Below are 12,268 nucleotides of genomic sequence, written 5' to 3' on the forward strand. Positions count from 1 at the left end.
CCCCCAAATTTAACTGCTAACAGCCCACTGTTAGCATAGTATCAGCCTTACTGATAACATAATGAGTTGAATAACAGACATTTTGTATGGTATACATGTGTTACATACCATTTTCTTACAAAAACGAGACAGGAAAATGTTAAGAAAATTATAACAGAGGAAATATATTTGTCAAAAAAATCCATGTGCAAATGGACCTGTGCTTTTCGAGCCCATATTGTTCAGCGGTCAGCTGCGGTGCATTCATTCACCCCTTCAGCAGACATCTCCTGAGCCCTTTCATCGGGCTCTTGTCTGAGTGGTAGCAAACAAGAGCTCTGAGCATCTGGATGGAGGTGTGGGAGATGGACAAGAGGCGTGTCCCAAAAAACAAGAATTTTAAATAGTGCCCTTAAGAAAATAAGGGTAATGAGGTAGGGAGTGGCTTTTGGTTTTTACTTTGTTTTGTTTTGGTTGATTTTTGCCTTTTCTTACTGGAAAAGCATTAGTAGTTGTGCAGCTGTGGTTTAGGATTGCAGGTCTCTATTTCATTATGTGGGAAAAATGAAATTGAAGTTTTATTGGGGTTCCCTGACAATTGGACTTATGTGTGGTTTTCTTTTTCAATTTTTTCTTTCGTTTGTTTCCTCTTGAAAATGTTTATATAATGGATAGAGTGCGGATTGAGATCTGTCGTTTCTGGTGGACATTACGTAGACGGGTTCTTTTCATCAAATAGTGTTTGTTTTGTTCTGTTGGGAAGGAAACCGTTCCTCTGAAAAATGTTCACATTTCTTCCTGTGGCTTCATTCAGTAGCGAAATGTAGTGATTTGATTTTGCCATGAGTCAGTGGCACATCTGAGGGTAGAACCTTCTCTGGAAACTTCTCCGCTCATTGTAAAGGATGGTTGTGAGGGTCACATGAGGTACATGTGGAAATTCAAGGAACCCCTGGGTACTTAGAAGAGGAAGGAGCTGCTTAAACTTATCTGTGTCCTTTGCTGTTTAATTATATATCATGTAACTGAATGTTTCAAACTGCAGTTGAAGTATAGGAAATTCAGAGCATTTCTTTAAAGGACACTAATAAGGGGTTTTGCAGTTGTGAAGTTAACAGATAAACATATGGTGTTTTTCATATATTACTGAAGATTGATCCAGAAGAACAGAGAACAAGAAAGATGCCTGCTACTTTGCAGTTATATTTATTATTGTTGTTATTTTATTATTAAGTTTAGGTACTTTTTAGGTGTGGGAAAGAGATAATAGAATAGGAAAATAAGTTTCAGTCTTTAATTTTCTATTTGGAAACTTTGAGAATGTAAGATCTATGAGAAGAATAGGGATTAGGTTTCTCGAAATGAAAATAGAAATAGTCCTGAGGCAAGAGAGTAGCCTTAATGCTCATGGTAGCCCATGCTTTCTTTAATTCTGACTACCTGTGTGGGATTGCTTTCTTTTTAAAGGAAACTTGAACATAACTTCAAAAGAAGATTTGAAGAAAGATTTTCTTTCTGGACTGCATATATATACATACTTATATAGCAAGACCGTCAGAATGTCGGGAGCCTCAGTGAAGGTGGCTGTGCGGGTTCGGCCCTTCAATTCTCGGGAGACCAGCAAAGAGTCCAAGTGCATCATTCAGATGCAAGGCAACTCGACCAGTGAGTACATGTTATTTTCTGTCAGTTATATCTCATCTTCCTGTCCTTTCTCTTTGCCCTTACTGTGAGCAGAATAAATAAACATTTGGATAGTCAAATTTTGAACTTTGCTACTCTGAAGGATCCACTAAATGCTTCCCCCTGTGATATTTGCTGTAGCATATTGAAATATGGACTGTTTGTTTTGTTCTTTACAAGTGAGAAATCTCTGGAGAACTGCAGTAATTTACCTAGAATTATTATTTGAATCTTAATGATAATAAAGGTGTAAGCAGGGTTTTCTTTTTTAACTTAATCATGATATGAAATGTATCTATTGAGGCTCTTAGATTATTTTCCTTTCTTGATTTTAGATGGTACTTGGGCTTGCCAAGACGGTTTTAACGTACTCTCTTCCCTTACGAGGGTTCTTCGAGTTGAACAGCAGAAATAGCTATAATTGATAATAAACTTAAAAATTTATTACTAAAATTATAAGTAATAATTTGCTTATTTTTTTTTTTTTACAAATAAGATGATTTATTATTGAAATTAAGTCATTGGTTTCTAGCTTCTTTCTTCATACATAATTGCTTAGGTGAAAATGACTTAAGCTGGTTTATTATTTTTAATTTTTTTTAAAGATTTTATTTATTTGACAGAGACACAGCAAGAGAGGGAACACAGGCAGGGGAGTGGGAGAGGGAGAAGCAGGCTTCCTTCTGAGCAGGGAGCCCAATGCAGGGCTCGATCCCAGGGCCCTGAGATCATGACCTGAGCAGAAGGCAGATGCTTAACGACTGAGTCACCCAGGCGTCCCAACCTGGTTTATTTTGTATTTGCATTAATAATGCCTTGATATGGATCTGTAGTCAAATTATAATTATTTTTTTAAAAGATTTTATTTATTTACTGAGGGAGAGAGTGAGCAAGAGGGAGAGAGAGAAAGCACACAAGCCAGGGGAGGGGCAGAGAAATGGGACTCCCCGCTGACCAGGGAGCCCGATGCAGGACTCCATCCCAGGACTCCGAGATCATGACCTGAGCCAAAGGCAGACATTTAACCATCTGAGCCACCCGGGTGCCCTCTGTAGGCAAATTATCAGAGTAGTGGTATTATTAAATTATTACATTATTAAAGTAATGTAGGCAAATTATTAAAGTAGTATTATCTTGAAACCTACAACTTTATGATAAAGCAGAATCCTTGCTCTTTCAGACACACAAGTTAATTCTGAGTTGTTGGAGAAATCATTCTGATTTTATCTATTTGTGAGCCATTTGCCAGTGTTCTCTGTAGAGGATTCTATCAGTGGGAAATAAAATTGTATATATTTAAGATGTACAGTGTGATGTTCTGATGTATGTATACATTGCAAAATGATTACTACAGTCCATACTAATTAATGTATCTGTTGTCTCTCATAGTTACCCTTTTTGTGTGTGTGTGTGGTGTAAACACTGGACATCTGGGATACGTGGGTGGCAGTTAAGTGTCTGCCTTTGGCTCACGTCATGATCCTGGGGTCCTGGGATCAAGTGCTGCATTGGGCTCCTTGCTCAGCGGGGAGGCTGCTTCTTCCTGTGCCTGCTGCGCCCCATGCTTGTGCTTTCTCTCTCTCTGACCAAAAAATAAATAAATAAGATTTAAAAAAAACACACTGGAGATCTATTTCTTAGCAGATTTTAAGAACACAATACTTACTATTAACTATAGTCACTATGTTGTACATCAGGTCTCCAGAACTTACTCATCTCCGGTCTGTAAGTTTGTATCCTTCGATCAGTATTTCCCCATTGCCCCCATCCCTACCCTCTGGTAACCAGAGTTCTGTTCTCTGTTACTATGAGTTTACTTCTTTTATTAGAGCTTTTTTTTTTTTTTTAATAAAAATATGAATCCATGAATTATATCCTATGAGTAATTGTAAAAGAAAAAGATGAAACATTTAGTATTGAATTGTATGCTTCAAATGGGTGAAAGGTGAACTTTATAGGGTATGAAAATTGTAAGTTTTTTGGGGCTCCTGGTTGGCTCAGAGGGTTAAAGCCTCTGCCTTCGGCTCACGTCATGATTGCAGGGTCCTAGGATCGAGCCCCGCATCGGGCTCTCTCCTCAACGGAGAGTGTGCTCCTCCCCCACCCCCCTACCGCCTGCCTCTCTGTCTACTTCTGATCTCTGTCAAATGAATGAATAAAATCTTTAAAAAAAAAAAAAAAGAGGAAAAAAATTGTGTATTAAGAATGGTCAATATTGATCATTTACTCCTTAAAGTTTGAGCTACATTTGTAATTGAACTAGAGAACAAATGTTTGTTTGTTTATAAACAGTTTAATTTATTTGAAAGAGAGCAGGAATGGGGGGTGGGGATGGGAAGGAGCAGAGAGACAAGCAGACTCCCCACTGGAGTCCCCAAGATCATGACCTGAGCTGAAGTTAGATGCTGAACATGCTTAACCAACTGAGCCACCCAGGTGCCCTGAGAACAAATGTTTATGCTCTTAAATGTCACTCATTTATTGTTTTTTTTTTTTTTTTAATTTTGATGTTACTTTATTTTTTATTTTTTTTTTTTAAAGATTTTATTTATTTATCAGAGAGAGAGAGGGGGAGAGAGCGAGCACAGGCAGACAGAATGGCAGGCAGAGGCAGAGGGAGAAGCAGGCTCCCTGCTGAGCAAGGAGCCTGATGTGGGACTCGATCCCAGGACGCTGGGATCATGACCCGAGCCGAAGGCAGCTGCTCAACCAACTGAGCCACCCAGGCGTCCCAATGTCACTCATTTAAACTATGTTATTATGGTGCTTCATTTTAAGGGTTACATTTTACAGAGTATGTAACTAAATCTTTGCACAGGGGCCATGCTAATTTGTGGCCTTCCAATTTTAGTATATGTGCTGCTGAAGTGAGCCCAGTAAATCCTGATTATTGAGCTCTTGTTTCTCTCTGCAAAATGTGTTTAATCAGAACTTAGTTTAGAGGCGTTTTGGCTATTGACATTGCCTCTAAAAATGCTGGTATATATCACAAGTTCTTTTAAAAGGTAGACTTCAGAAAATCCTGGATCAGGAGTCAGAATTAATCCTAAAAAGAACTACTTTTCTCAGTGATACGTTTTGCATACTGAACTACCCAGGAAAAATCCCCAGTGCGAAGGGTATCTGTTGCAACTTTCCTTATAGGGTTGCGGATCTTACTAAAAACTTGTAAGAAGAAAATAAGTATTAAAAGGCCACATTCATTAAATGCAAAAATCAATTTATTATGTAACAAAAACAAATGGAAAAGTTTTGTTAATATAAATAATGATACAGGGCACCTGGGTGACTCAGTGGGTTAAGCCTCTGCCTTTGGCTCAGGTCCCGATCCCAGGGTCCTGGTATCAAGCCCCACATCGGGCTCCCTGCTCAGCAGGGAGCGTGCCTCCCCCTCTCTCTGCCTACTTGTGATATTTCTCTCTCTCTCTCTGTCAAAATAAATAAAAAAATCTTTAAAATATACATATATATCTAATGATACTAGTTTTTTTCCCTTGATGACAAATCATTTTAGATTTTATAAAGGCAGACGCCCACATCTTAAATTGGCTTTAAGTTTATATTCATTGTCAAAGTCAAATAGCATTATGTTCATTTCCCCCACAGTTTTGTTTTGTTTTGTTTTAAAGATTTTTATTTATTTGACAGACAGAGATCACAAGTAGGCAGAGAGGCAGGCAGAGAGAGAGGAGGAAGCAGGCTCCCTGCTGGACAGAGAGCCCGATGTGGGGCTCGATCCCAGGACCCCGAGATCATGACCTGAGCCGAAGGCAGAGGCTTAACCCATTGAGCCACCCAGGTGCCCCTGGCTTTTTTTTTTTTTTTTTTAAGATTTTATTTATTTATGTGACAGACAATGAGAGAGGGCAAATACAAGCAGGGGGAGTGGGAGAAGGAGAAGCAGGCTTCCCACTGAGCAGGGAGCCAGACTCGGGGCTGGATCCCAGGACCCTGGGATCTTGACCTGAGCCGAAGGCAGACACTTAAGGACTGAGCCATCCAGGTGCCCCGCTACAGTTTTTGTTTTTGTGATTAAGTGGAACCTTCATTCACATGGTATAAAATTCAAAAGTTGCAAAAAATACACAGTTAAAACACTTCTCACCTATCATGTAACCAACCCGTTCCTCTCCTCAGAAGCATCTTGTGTTTCATTTCCCTCCAGAGACCGTGTAAGCAGCAATATCTTTTTCTAAAATAGTTTTTTACCATTTTAATTAGTGGTAAGTTATAATATTAGCTTATTTTTCAGTCTTGACTGATTTGTATGTTTTATTTATTTATTTTCTTATCCCTTTCCTCAGCAGTGTATGTTTTACCTGAATAATATAGTTCATGTTTATAATTTATAATAGTTGTTTCCTTTGAGATTTTAGCATGAAAGAATATATGTGTAAGTTAATTATGTCTACTATATACATAATGATATGCTGAGTACTACATACAATATTAAAAAAAATAACTGACCATCTAGAAGAAGAAAACTATTATAGTATGTAATAAAACTGGAAGTTTTCCTTTAGTTCTGGATAGTTTGAAAAATGGATCTGAGTCTGCTAGATTTTCTGACTTTGCTATTTTTTTGATCATACAGATTAGAAACTCACTAAGAAGTTATTAATGGATTACGAAAAAGATGTTAGAGTTCATTCGTTCTAAGACATATAGATTTCTTTTTGACCCTGTTGTTTTGATTATAGAGAAAATACTGTCGATTTAGGGGAAAAAAGTAAAATTTTCCAAATCTGATACTCACTGTGGATGAAGAATGTCAAATGTTTCCATTGATAGTAGGTAGCAAACCAGTTGTGTACCTTTTGAGGATGAGCTATAAATTTCATAGTTTGTGAAGATGTAAGTTCTTTTCACCAATCTTACCTCCCACAAAAATCTCTCCAGAATTATTGGATGTATTGAGTTATCTTTTTATGAAATATTAATGAAGAAATGCCTAGTTTTTTTTGTTTTAATTTTAAAGATTTTATTTATTTCTTGGACAGAGACAGATCAAAAGTATGCAGAGAGGCAGGCAGAGAGAGAGAGAGAGGGAAACAGGCTCCCTGCCGAGCAGAGAGCCTGAGGCGGGACTCGATCCCAGGACCCTGAGATCATGACCTGAGCCGAAGGCAGCGGCTTAACCCACTGAGCCACCCAGGCGCCCAGAAATGCCTAGTTTTTATTAAAAGTAGTAATTTGGTTACAGTAGGCCTGGGGATATTATACTGATCATATGACAACCAGTCTTTGGACCATGTGAAGCACGGGGCTCAACTACCAAATGTTTTTTCTATCATATTTTGTTCAAAACTGCTGTAGACTACGGGCTGGGTAGTTCTGCTCTGCCTTACCCTTTTCCTTTCTTTTTCGAGAGTTTGCTCTATTGTTAGTCTGTAGGAATCACAGAGTTGTATATACTACAGGATCCTGCCTTTAAGGAGTTTTAAAAGTGTGTGGAAGAAGACAGAAGATATACTGAAATAAACCCAGTATGAAGGAAAAGTGATCAAAGTGATAATTGCCAAAAACGAGGGTTTTTTAAAAGTGCAGGTGTGAGTTTGGCAAAGGACACATGTAAGATGTGTAGATGATAGGGCGTTTCAGCTGGACCTTGTGGAGTAGGAGGATTTAAAGTAAATATCTAGTATATTTTGGAAAATTTCTGAATTGCAACTTTTTAGAACTTGCTAGTGTTATGACTAGATACGGTATTCCTGACCATCTGGCTATACCACATTGCGTCTCTGCACATACACATTTAGGAGAAATTTGTGGCACTTATTTATTTATTTGTTTGTTTGTTTAATTTTTAATTCTTTTAAAAGATTTTTTTATTTGACAGAGAGATCACAAGTAGGTAGAGAGGTAGGCAGAGAGAGAGGGTGAAGCAGGCTCCCCACTGAGCAGAGAATCCGATGTGGGGCTCTGTCCCAGTACCCTGAGATCACAACCTGAGCCAAATTATTTATTTGACAGAGAGAGAGACAGTAAGAGAGGATCCTAGGCTCGATCCTAGGATCCTGGGATCATGGCCTGAGTCAAAGGCAGCCGCTTAATGACTGAGCCACCCAGGCTCCCCAACACTTGTTTTTTTTCTATTTAATTGATTTATTAACATTTTTTGAAAGCAGACTCCACCCCCAGTGTGGGGCTTGAACTCATGATCCCAAGACCAGGAGTTGCATGCTCTACCAACTAAGTCAGCCAGGCACCCCCAGAATTTTGTGACTCTTAAATTAACATTAGTGTACTGAAAAAAAAATCCTCATTTGATGAATTAGCTTTGGAAAAAGTAGGGTTGGTTTCTTAGCTAACTACTTTATTATGGCTCAGAAATTTTGTGGTAATTTTGGTTCCTTTGAAAGGTATTGTTCTTGGAAAACTAATTAATTGTATGAGAGACTTTTTCCTCTAGATTTTTTGGTGGTTTCAGTTTTCTACTAATGTGTTCTTTTTCTCTTTTCAGTTTTATATGGCGATTTCTTAGTAATTTGACTAAAATATAATCCAAATAATTTTATATAAGAGACTTTAAACAAACTGCTTGGTTAGAAAGTATTAATGGCTTACTAAAAAAAGTTGGGCTCAAGATTGGGAGAAAGTGTGCATTTTGTTGCAAAAAATGAAATGAATTTGCTGTAGCCACATGTGTTAGCTGCATTAAAAGACTGCTGTGCCGGCAAGCTGGCCTGGGCGGTTGCTCATAGGGGTTATAACTGATTGCACATGGAATGCAGTGGAATGTTCCTGCCATAAGGTCTCTTACAAAAAAGTAGAAGAGGGTGAAGAGTACTTTAGGGAACGTGCCAGATCTGAAAACCGAGTAGTAGCAGTTTTATTTAAGTACTTTCTTGTTTCAGAGAGAATATTTTCCATGGCACAGATAAATGTTACTGCCTTGACATTTTGGAGACCCACATGCATACAAATATCTTCGTTTAAAAATATCCCGTTATGGGCGCCTGGGTGGCTCAGTGGGTTAAGCCGCTGCCTTCGGCTCAGGTCATGATCTCAGGGTCCTGGATCGAGTCCCGCATCGGGCTCTCTGCTCAGCGGGGAGCCTGCTTCCTCCTCTCTCTCTCTGCCTGCCTCTCTGCCTACTTGTAATCTCTCTCTGTCAAATAAATAAATAAATCTTTAAAAAAAAAAAAAAATATCCCGTTATGGGGCGCCTGGGTGGCTCAGTGGGTTGAAGCCTCTGCCTTAAGCTCACGTCATGATCCCAGGGTCCTGGGATCAAGCCCCACATCAGGCTCTCTGCTCAGCAGGGAGTCTGCTTCCCTTCCTCTCTCTCTGCCTGCCTCTCTGCCTACTTGTGATCTCTGTCTGTTAAATAAATAAATAAAAAAATCCCGTTATATTCCAAGTTTCTCCCGCTTTGGAATCATTTTTTTTAATTGTCTAATTACTCTTAAAAAGGAAAGTGGGGCAGAATTAATGGTTGAACTGCTCTCATTAATGGTAAATGTGGAGACTTTGAAACCGCATGAATTCCCCTCAGAAAAACAGGAGGGTAGGTAAAGCTGGCTCCCACATGGTCCTTTAGGTGATTAAACTGTGTTTGCTTCACCTTTAACCACAGGAATGTGTCTCTAGCTGGCCTTTTGCTAAGTCTCCTTCATGTATTTATCAGTTTTCTCTTGTCCAAGGTCTTTTGTTGTTTTAGTGCCCCAAACTTAGTGGAATAGAAGGGACCCAGATTTTCCCCCCTGTTAATTACTAACATGGTGCATTTTTAAAGGCTTTTTTATTCACACATGTACATTTCTAAATGAAATGCTGCACATCATAACTGATACAAAGAATGACTTCATGTCCATTAATGAAAATTTGGAATGGAGGAAGGAACAAAGTGGAGGTTTGGAAAGAGAGACTTTTGAAAGGAATTCTTTTAAATCGGAATGTGTTTCTAACCAATAATCAGAATGAGGTCTTCTTAAGTCTCTTCTGGGATAAGCCATAATTAGTTCAATCAGACTGAGGTGTAAACTTCATAAAACAGCATCCAGAGTGCTTTCGTGTGGCTGGAGATGTAGGATAAGGCCAGATCTTCAGCAGGACTTCTCCACCTCCACACCATGTGCTCTAACTGTAGAGGTGGACTGCTGCATTTTCTCAGGATGCATTCAGGGAGCTGCATATCTGACTCCCGCCCAGTCATGTGTCTCTATAACCTGCCCCCATTTCACTGAGACACTAAAACTGCGGATGAAGATTTAGGCAGTTAGACTTTTTTTTTTTTTGTAAGTAGGATCCATGCCTGGCATGGAGCACAGTATGGGCCTTGAACTCATGACTCGGAGATCAAGACCTGACCTGAGATCAAGAGTCAGACGCTTAACTGACTGAGCTACCCAGGCACCAAATACCCAGACATTTAAAGTCTTAGGAGCATGATTTTTTTCTTATTCTTTCTTTTTTTAAATTTTTATTTAATTTATTTTTTACTTTTTTAAAGAGATTTTATTTATCTGACAGAGAGAGACACAAGCAGGGGGAGTGGGAGAGGAAGAAGCAGGCTTCCCGCTGAGCAGGGAGCCCGGTACGGGGCTTGATCCGAAGACCCTGAGATCATGACCAAGCCGAAGGCAGATGCCCAATGATTGAGCCACCAAGCATCCTGCATGAATTTTTCTTAGAGCAAAAAACTGGAAACAACCCCAGTATCCACCAACAGGGGAGTGGATAAATAAATCATGGTAGATTTACATAAAATAGAATACAGTAGAGAAGAATTACTATGTGCACACACACAAATTATAAACAAATTGTAGCTGTATAAGCAACTCAAAAAAGAAACCAGTGTATTTATATAAATTTGAAAGTATGCAAAGCTGTTCTCTGTATTCTTTATGCTGTACAAACACACGGGTAAAACTATGAGGAAAAGTAAGGTGGTATTGACAAAATTCCGCATGCTTCAGAGGTCAGCCGGCAGGCAGGGAGATCTGGGAGGGTCGGCTAGGGGAGCTGCCGAGGTGAGAGTCCTGTTCTGTAACTGTCTGGTGGGTACCTGGGGTTTTGTCTTCTCGTCACAGCTTGTGCATTTTATTAAATAACTATATATTAAGATTTATTTATTTATTTTTAGAGAGTGTGCATGTGCACGAGTCGGGGATGGAGGTTGAGGGGGAGAAGGGAGCGTCCCAAGCAGACTCTGCGCTAAGCATAGACCCCCAACCTGGGACTTGATCTCATGACCTGAGCCAAAACCACGGGTCAGACGTTCAACCAACTGAGCCACCCAGGTGCCCCTATAAATTATAAACTTTATGAATCTATCTAGTATTTGTATGCTAAGTACTTAATTTGAAAAGTATACAAACAAAGGGAGAAAACGAAGTTTTCACCCTGTAAATAGAGCTGTTTTTATCATGTCAGATGTAGAAGAAAATACAAAGATGTCTGTTTACATCAGTGACCAGGGCTTCTCGTGTGATGGGGACAAGCCCATGAAATTTTTCTCCTGCCCCCTCTTTCTGAATCCTTCTAGACACTTTTCAATCCTTTTTCCAAAGAGAGGTATGTTTACTCTTTAAGTGGCTTGTACATATTGATTAAATGACACTCATTTGGTCATTGGCCTGGAAGAAGATAAGCAGCAACGAGAGGCTTCTTGTGGCCCTGGAGGAACTCAATAAGATCTACTGAAATCCACGTGGGTACCAGTGGCATTAAACTTTTTTAAAAAATTTGAAATGAAACACTTTTGCTCTAATCAAGACTTGGAGTTACAGCAGTGAGGGTTGTGTGTATGTGTGTGGTGGGGGGATTAAGGTTGGGGAATAGAGGGGCCCCAGAATTGAGACTGCATTTACTCAGTTGGAGTTGACCGAAGTTGAGTTTGTCCTTTAGAATGACCTTTGGATGGTCTTTGAGGCTGGCCTTCTCAGTTTAGCACCGTCTGCTGGCCCCTGACTTTTCTGAGTACCTTTTTACATCCTGACCTGCTGTCCCCTGTCAGCCTTCAGAGCAGCTTTTGCCTCTTTTTCCTTGGGCCCAAAACAGACTTTGTATTTTCTTCTACATCTGACACGATGGTGTCTCACATGGCAGCCTCCTAAGCTGGTCTCCTGGAATGTATTCCTGAATGTACCCTCTTTTAGATGAGATAAATTATCATTAACTTATTGAGCACATCTTTTTTTTAAAGATTTTATTTGACAGAGACAGTGAGAGAAGGCACACTAGCAGGGGAAATGGGAGAGGGAGAAGCAGGTTACCCACTGAGCAGGGAGCCTGATGTGGGGCTCCATCCCAGAATCCTGGGATCACCACCCGACCCAAACACAGATATCTAATGACTGAGCCACCCAGGCGCCCCTAGCACATCTTTTCTTAAGTATTCTTCAAGGACGTGATTGTCATGGATATGTAGTGTTCTGATATATTAATAAAGCATAATTTATCTAATCCCTTATTATCAAATGATTGAGCTTTAAAACTGCTGCTTAGGCCTGCTGTAAAGAAGACTGTAAGCCCACACAGGAAGGCAAGGAATTGTTTCTAGAAGGCAGTTTATATGCAGCTGTCTACTTGGCATCTCTGTCTGCTGATAAACATGTCGAACTCAGCGTGTGCAAAACTTAGTTCCTGATATGTCCTCTTC

General features: G+C 39.6%; 1 protein-coding gene across 17 annotated transcripts in view; it reads left to right on the forward strand.

Annotated features, from left to right (window-relative positions):
• KIF1B (kinesin family member 1B) overlaps window positions 1-12,268 on the forward strand; it is a 146,154-nt gene that overhangs the window by 15,084 nt on the left and 118,802 nt on the right. For all 17 annotated transcript variants that reach the window (XM_045063717.1, XM_045063719.1, XM_045063724.1 and 14 more), the window contains exon 2: window positions 1,447-1,644. In XM_045063717.1, coding sequence (XP_044919652.1) covers window positions 1,539-1,644 — 106 coding nt within the window. In that variant the 5' untranslated portion in view covers window positions 1,447-1,538. The remainder of the gene's footprint in view (window positions 1-1,446; window positions 1,645-12,268) is intronic.

The sequence above is a fragment of the Mustela putorius genome, unplaced genomic scaffold, assembly GCF_011764305.1.
Source record: "Mustela putorius furo isolate JIRA1106 unplaced genomic scaffold, ASM1176430v1.1 tig00003853_pilon_pilon_pilon, whole genome shotgun sequence".
Classification (NCBI taxonomy): domain Eukaryota; kingdom Metazoa; phylum Chordata; class Mammalia; order Carnivora; family Mustelidae; genus Mustela; species Mustela putorius.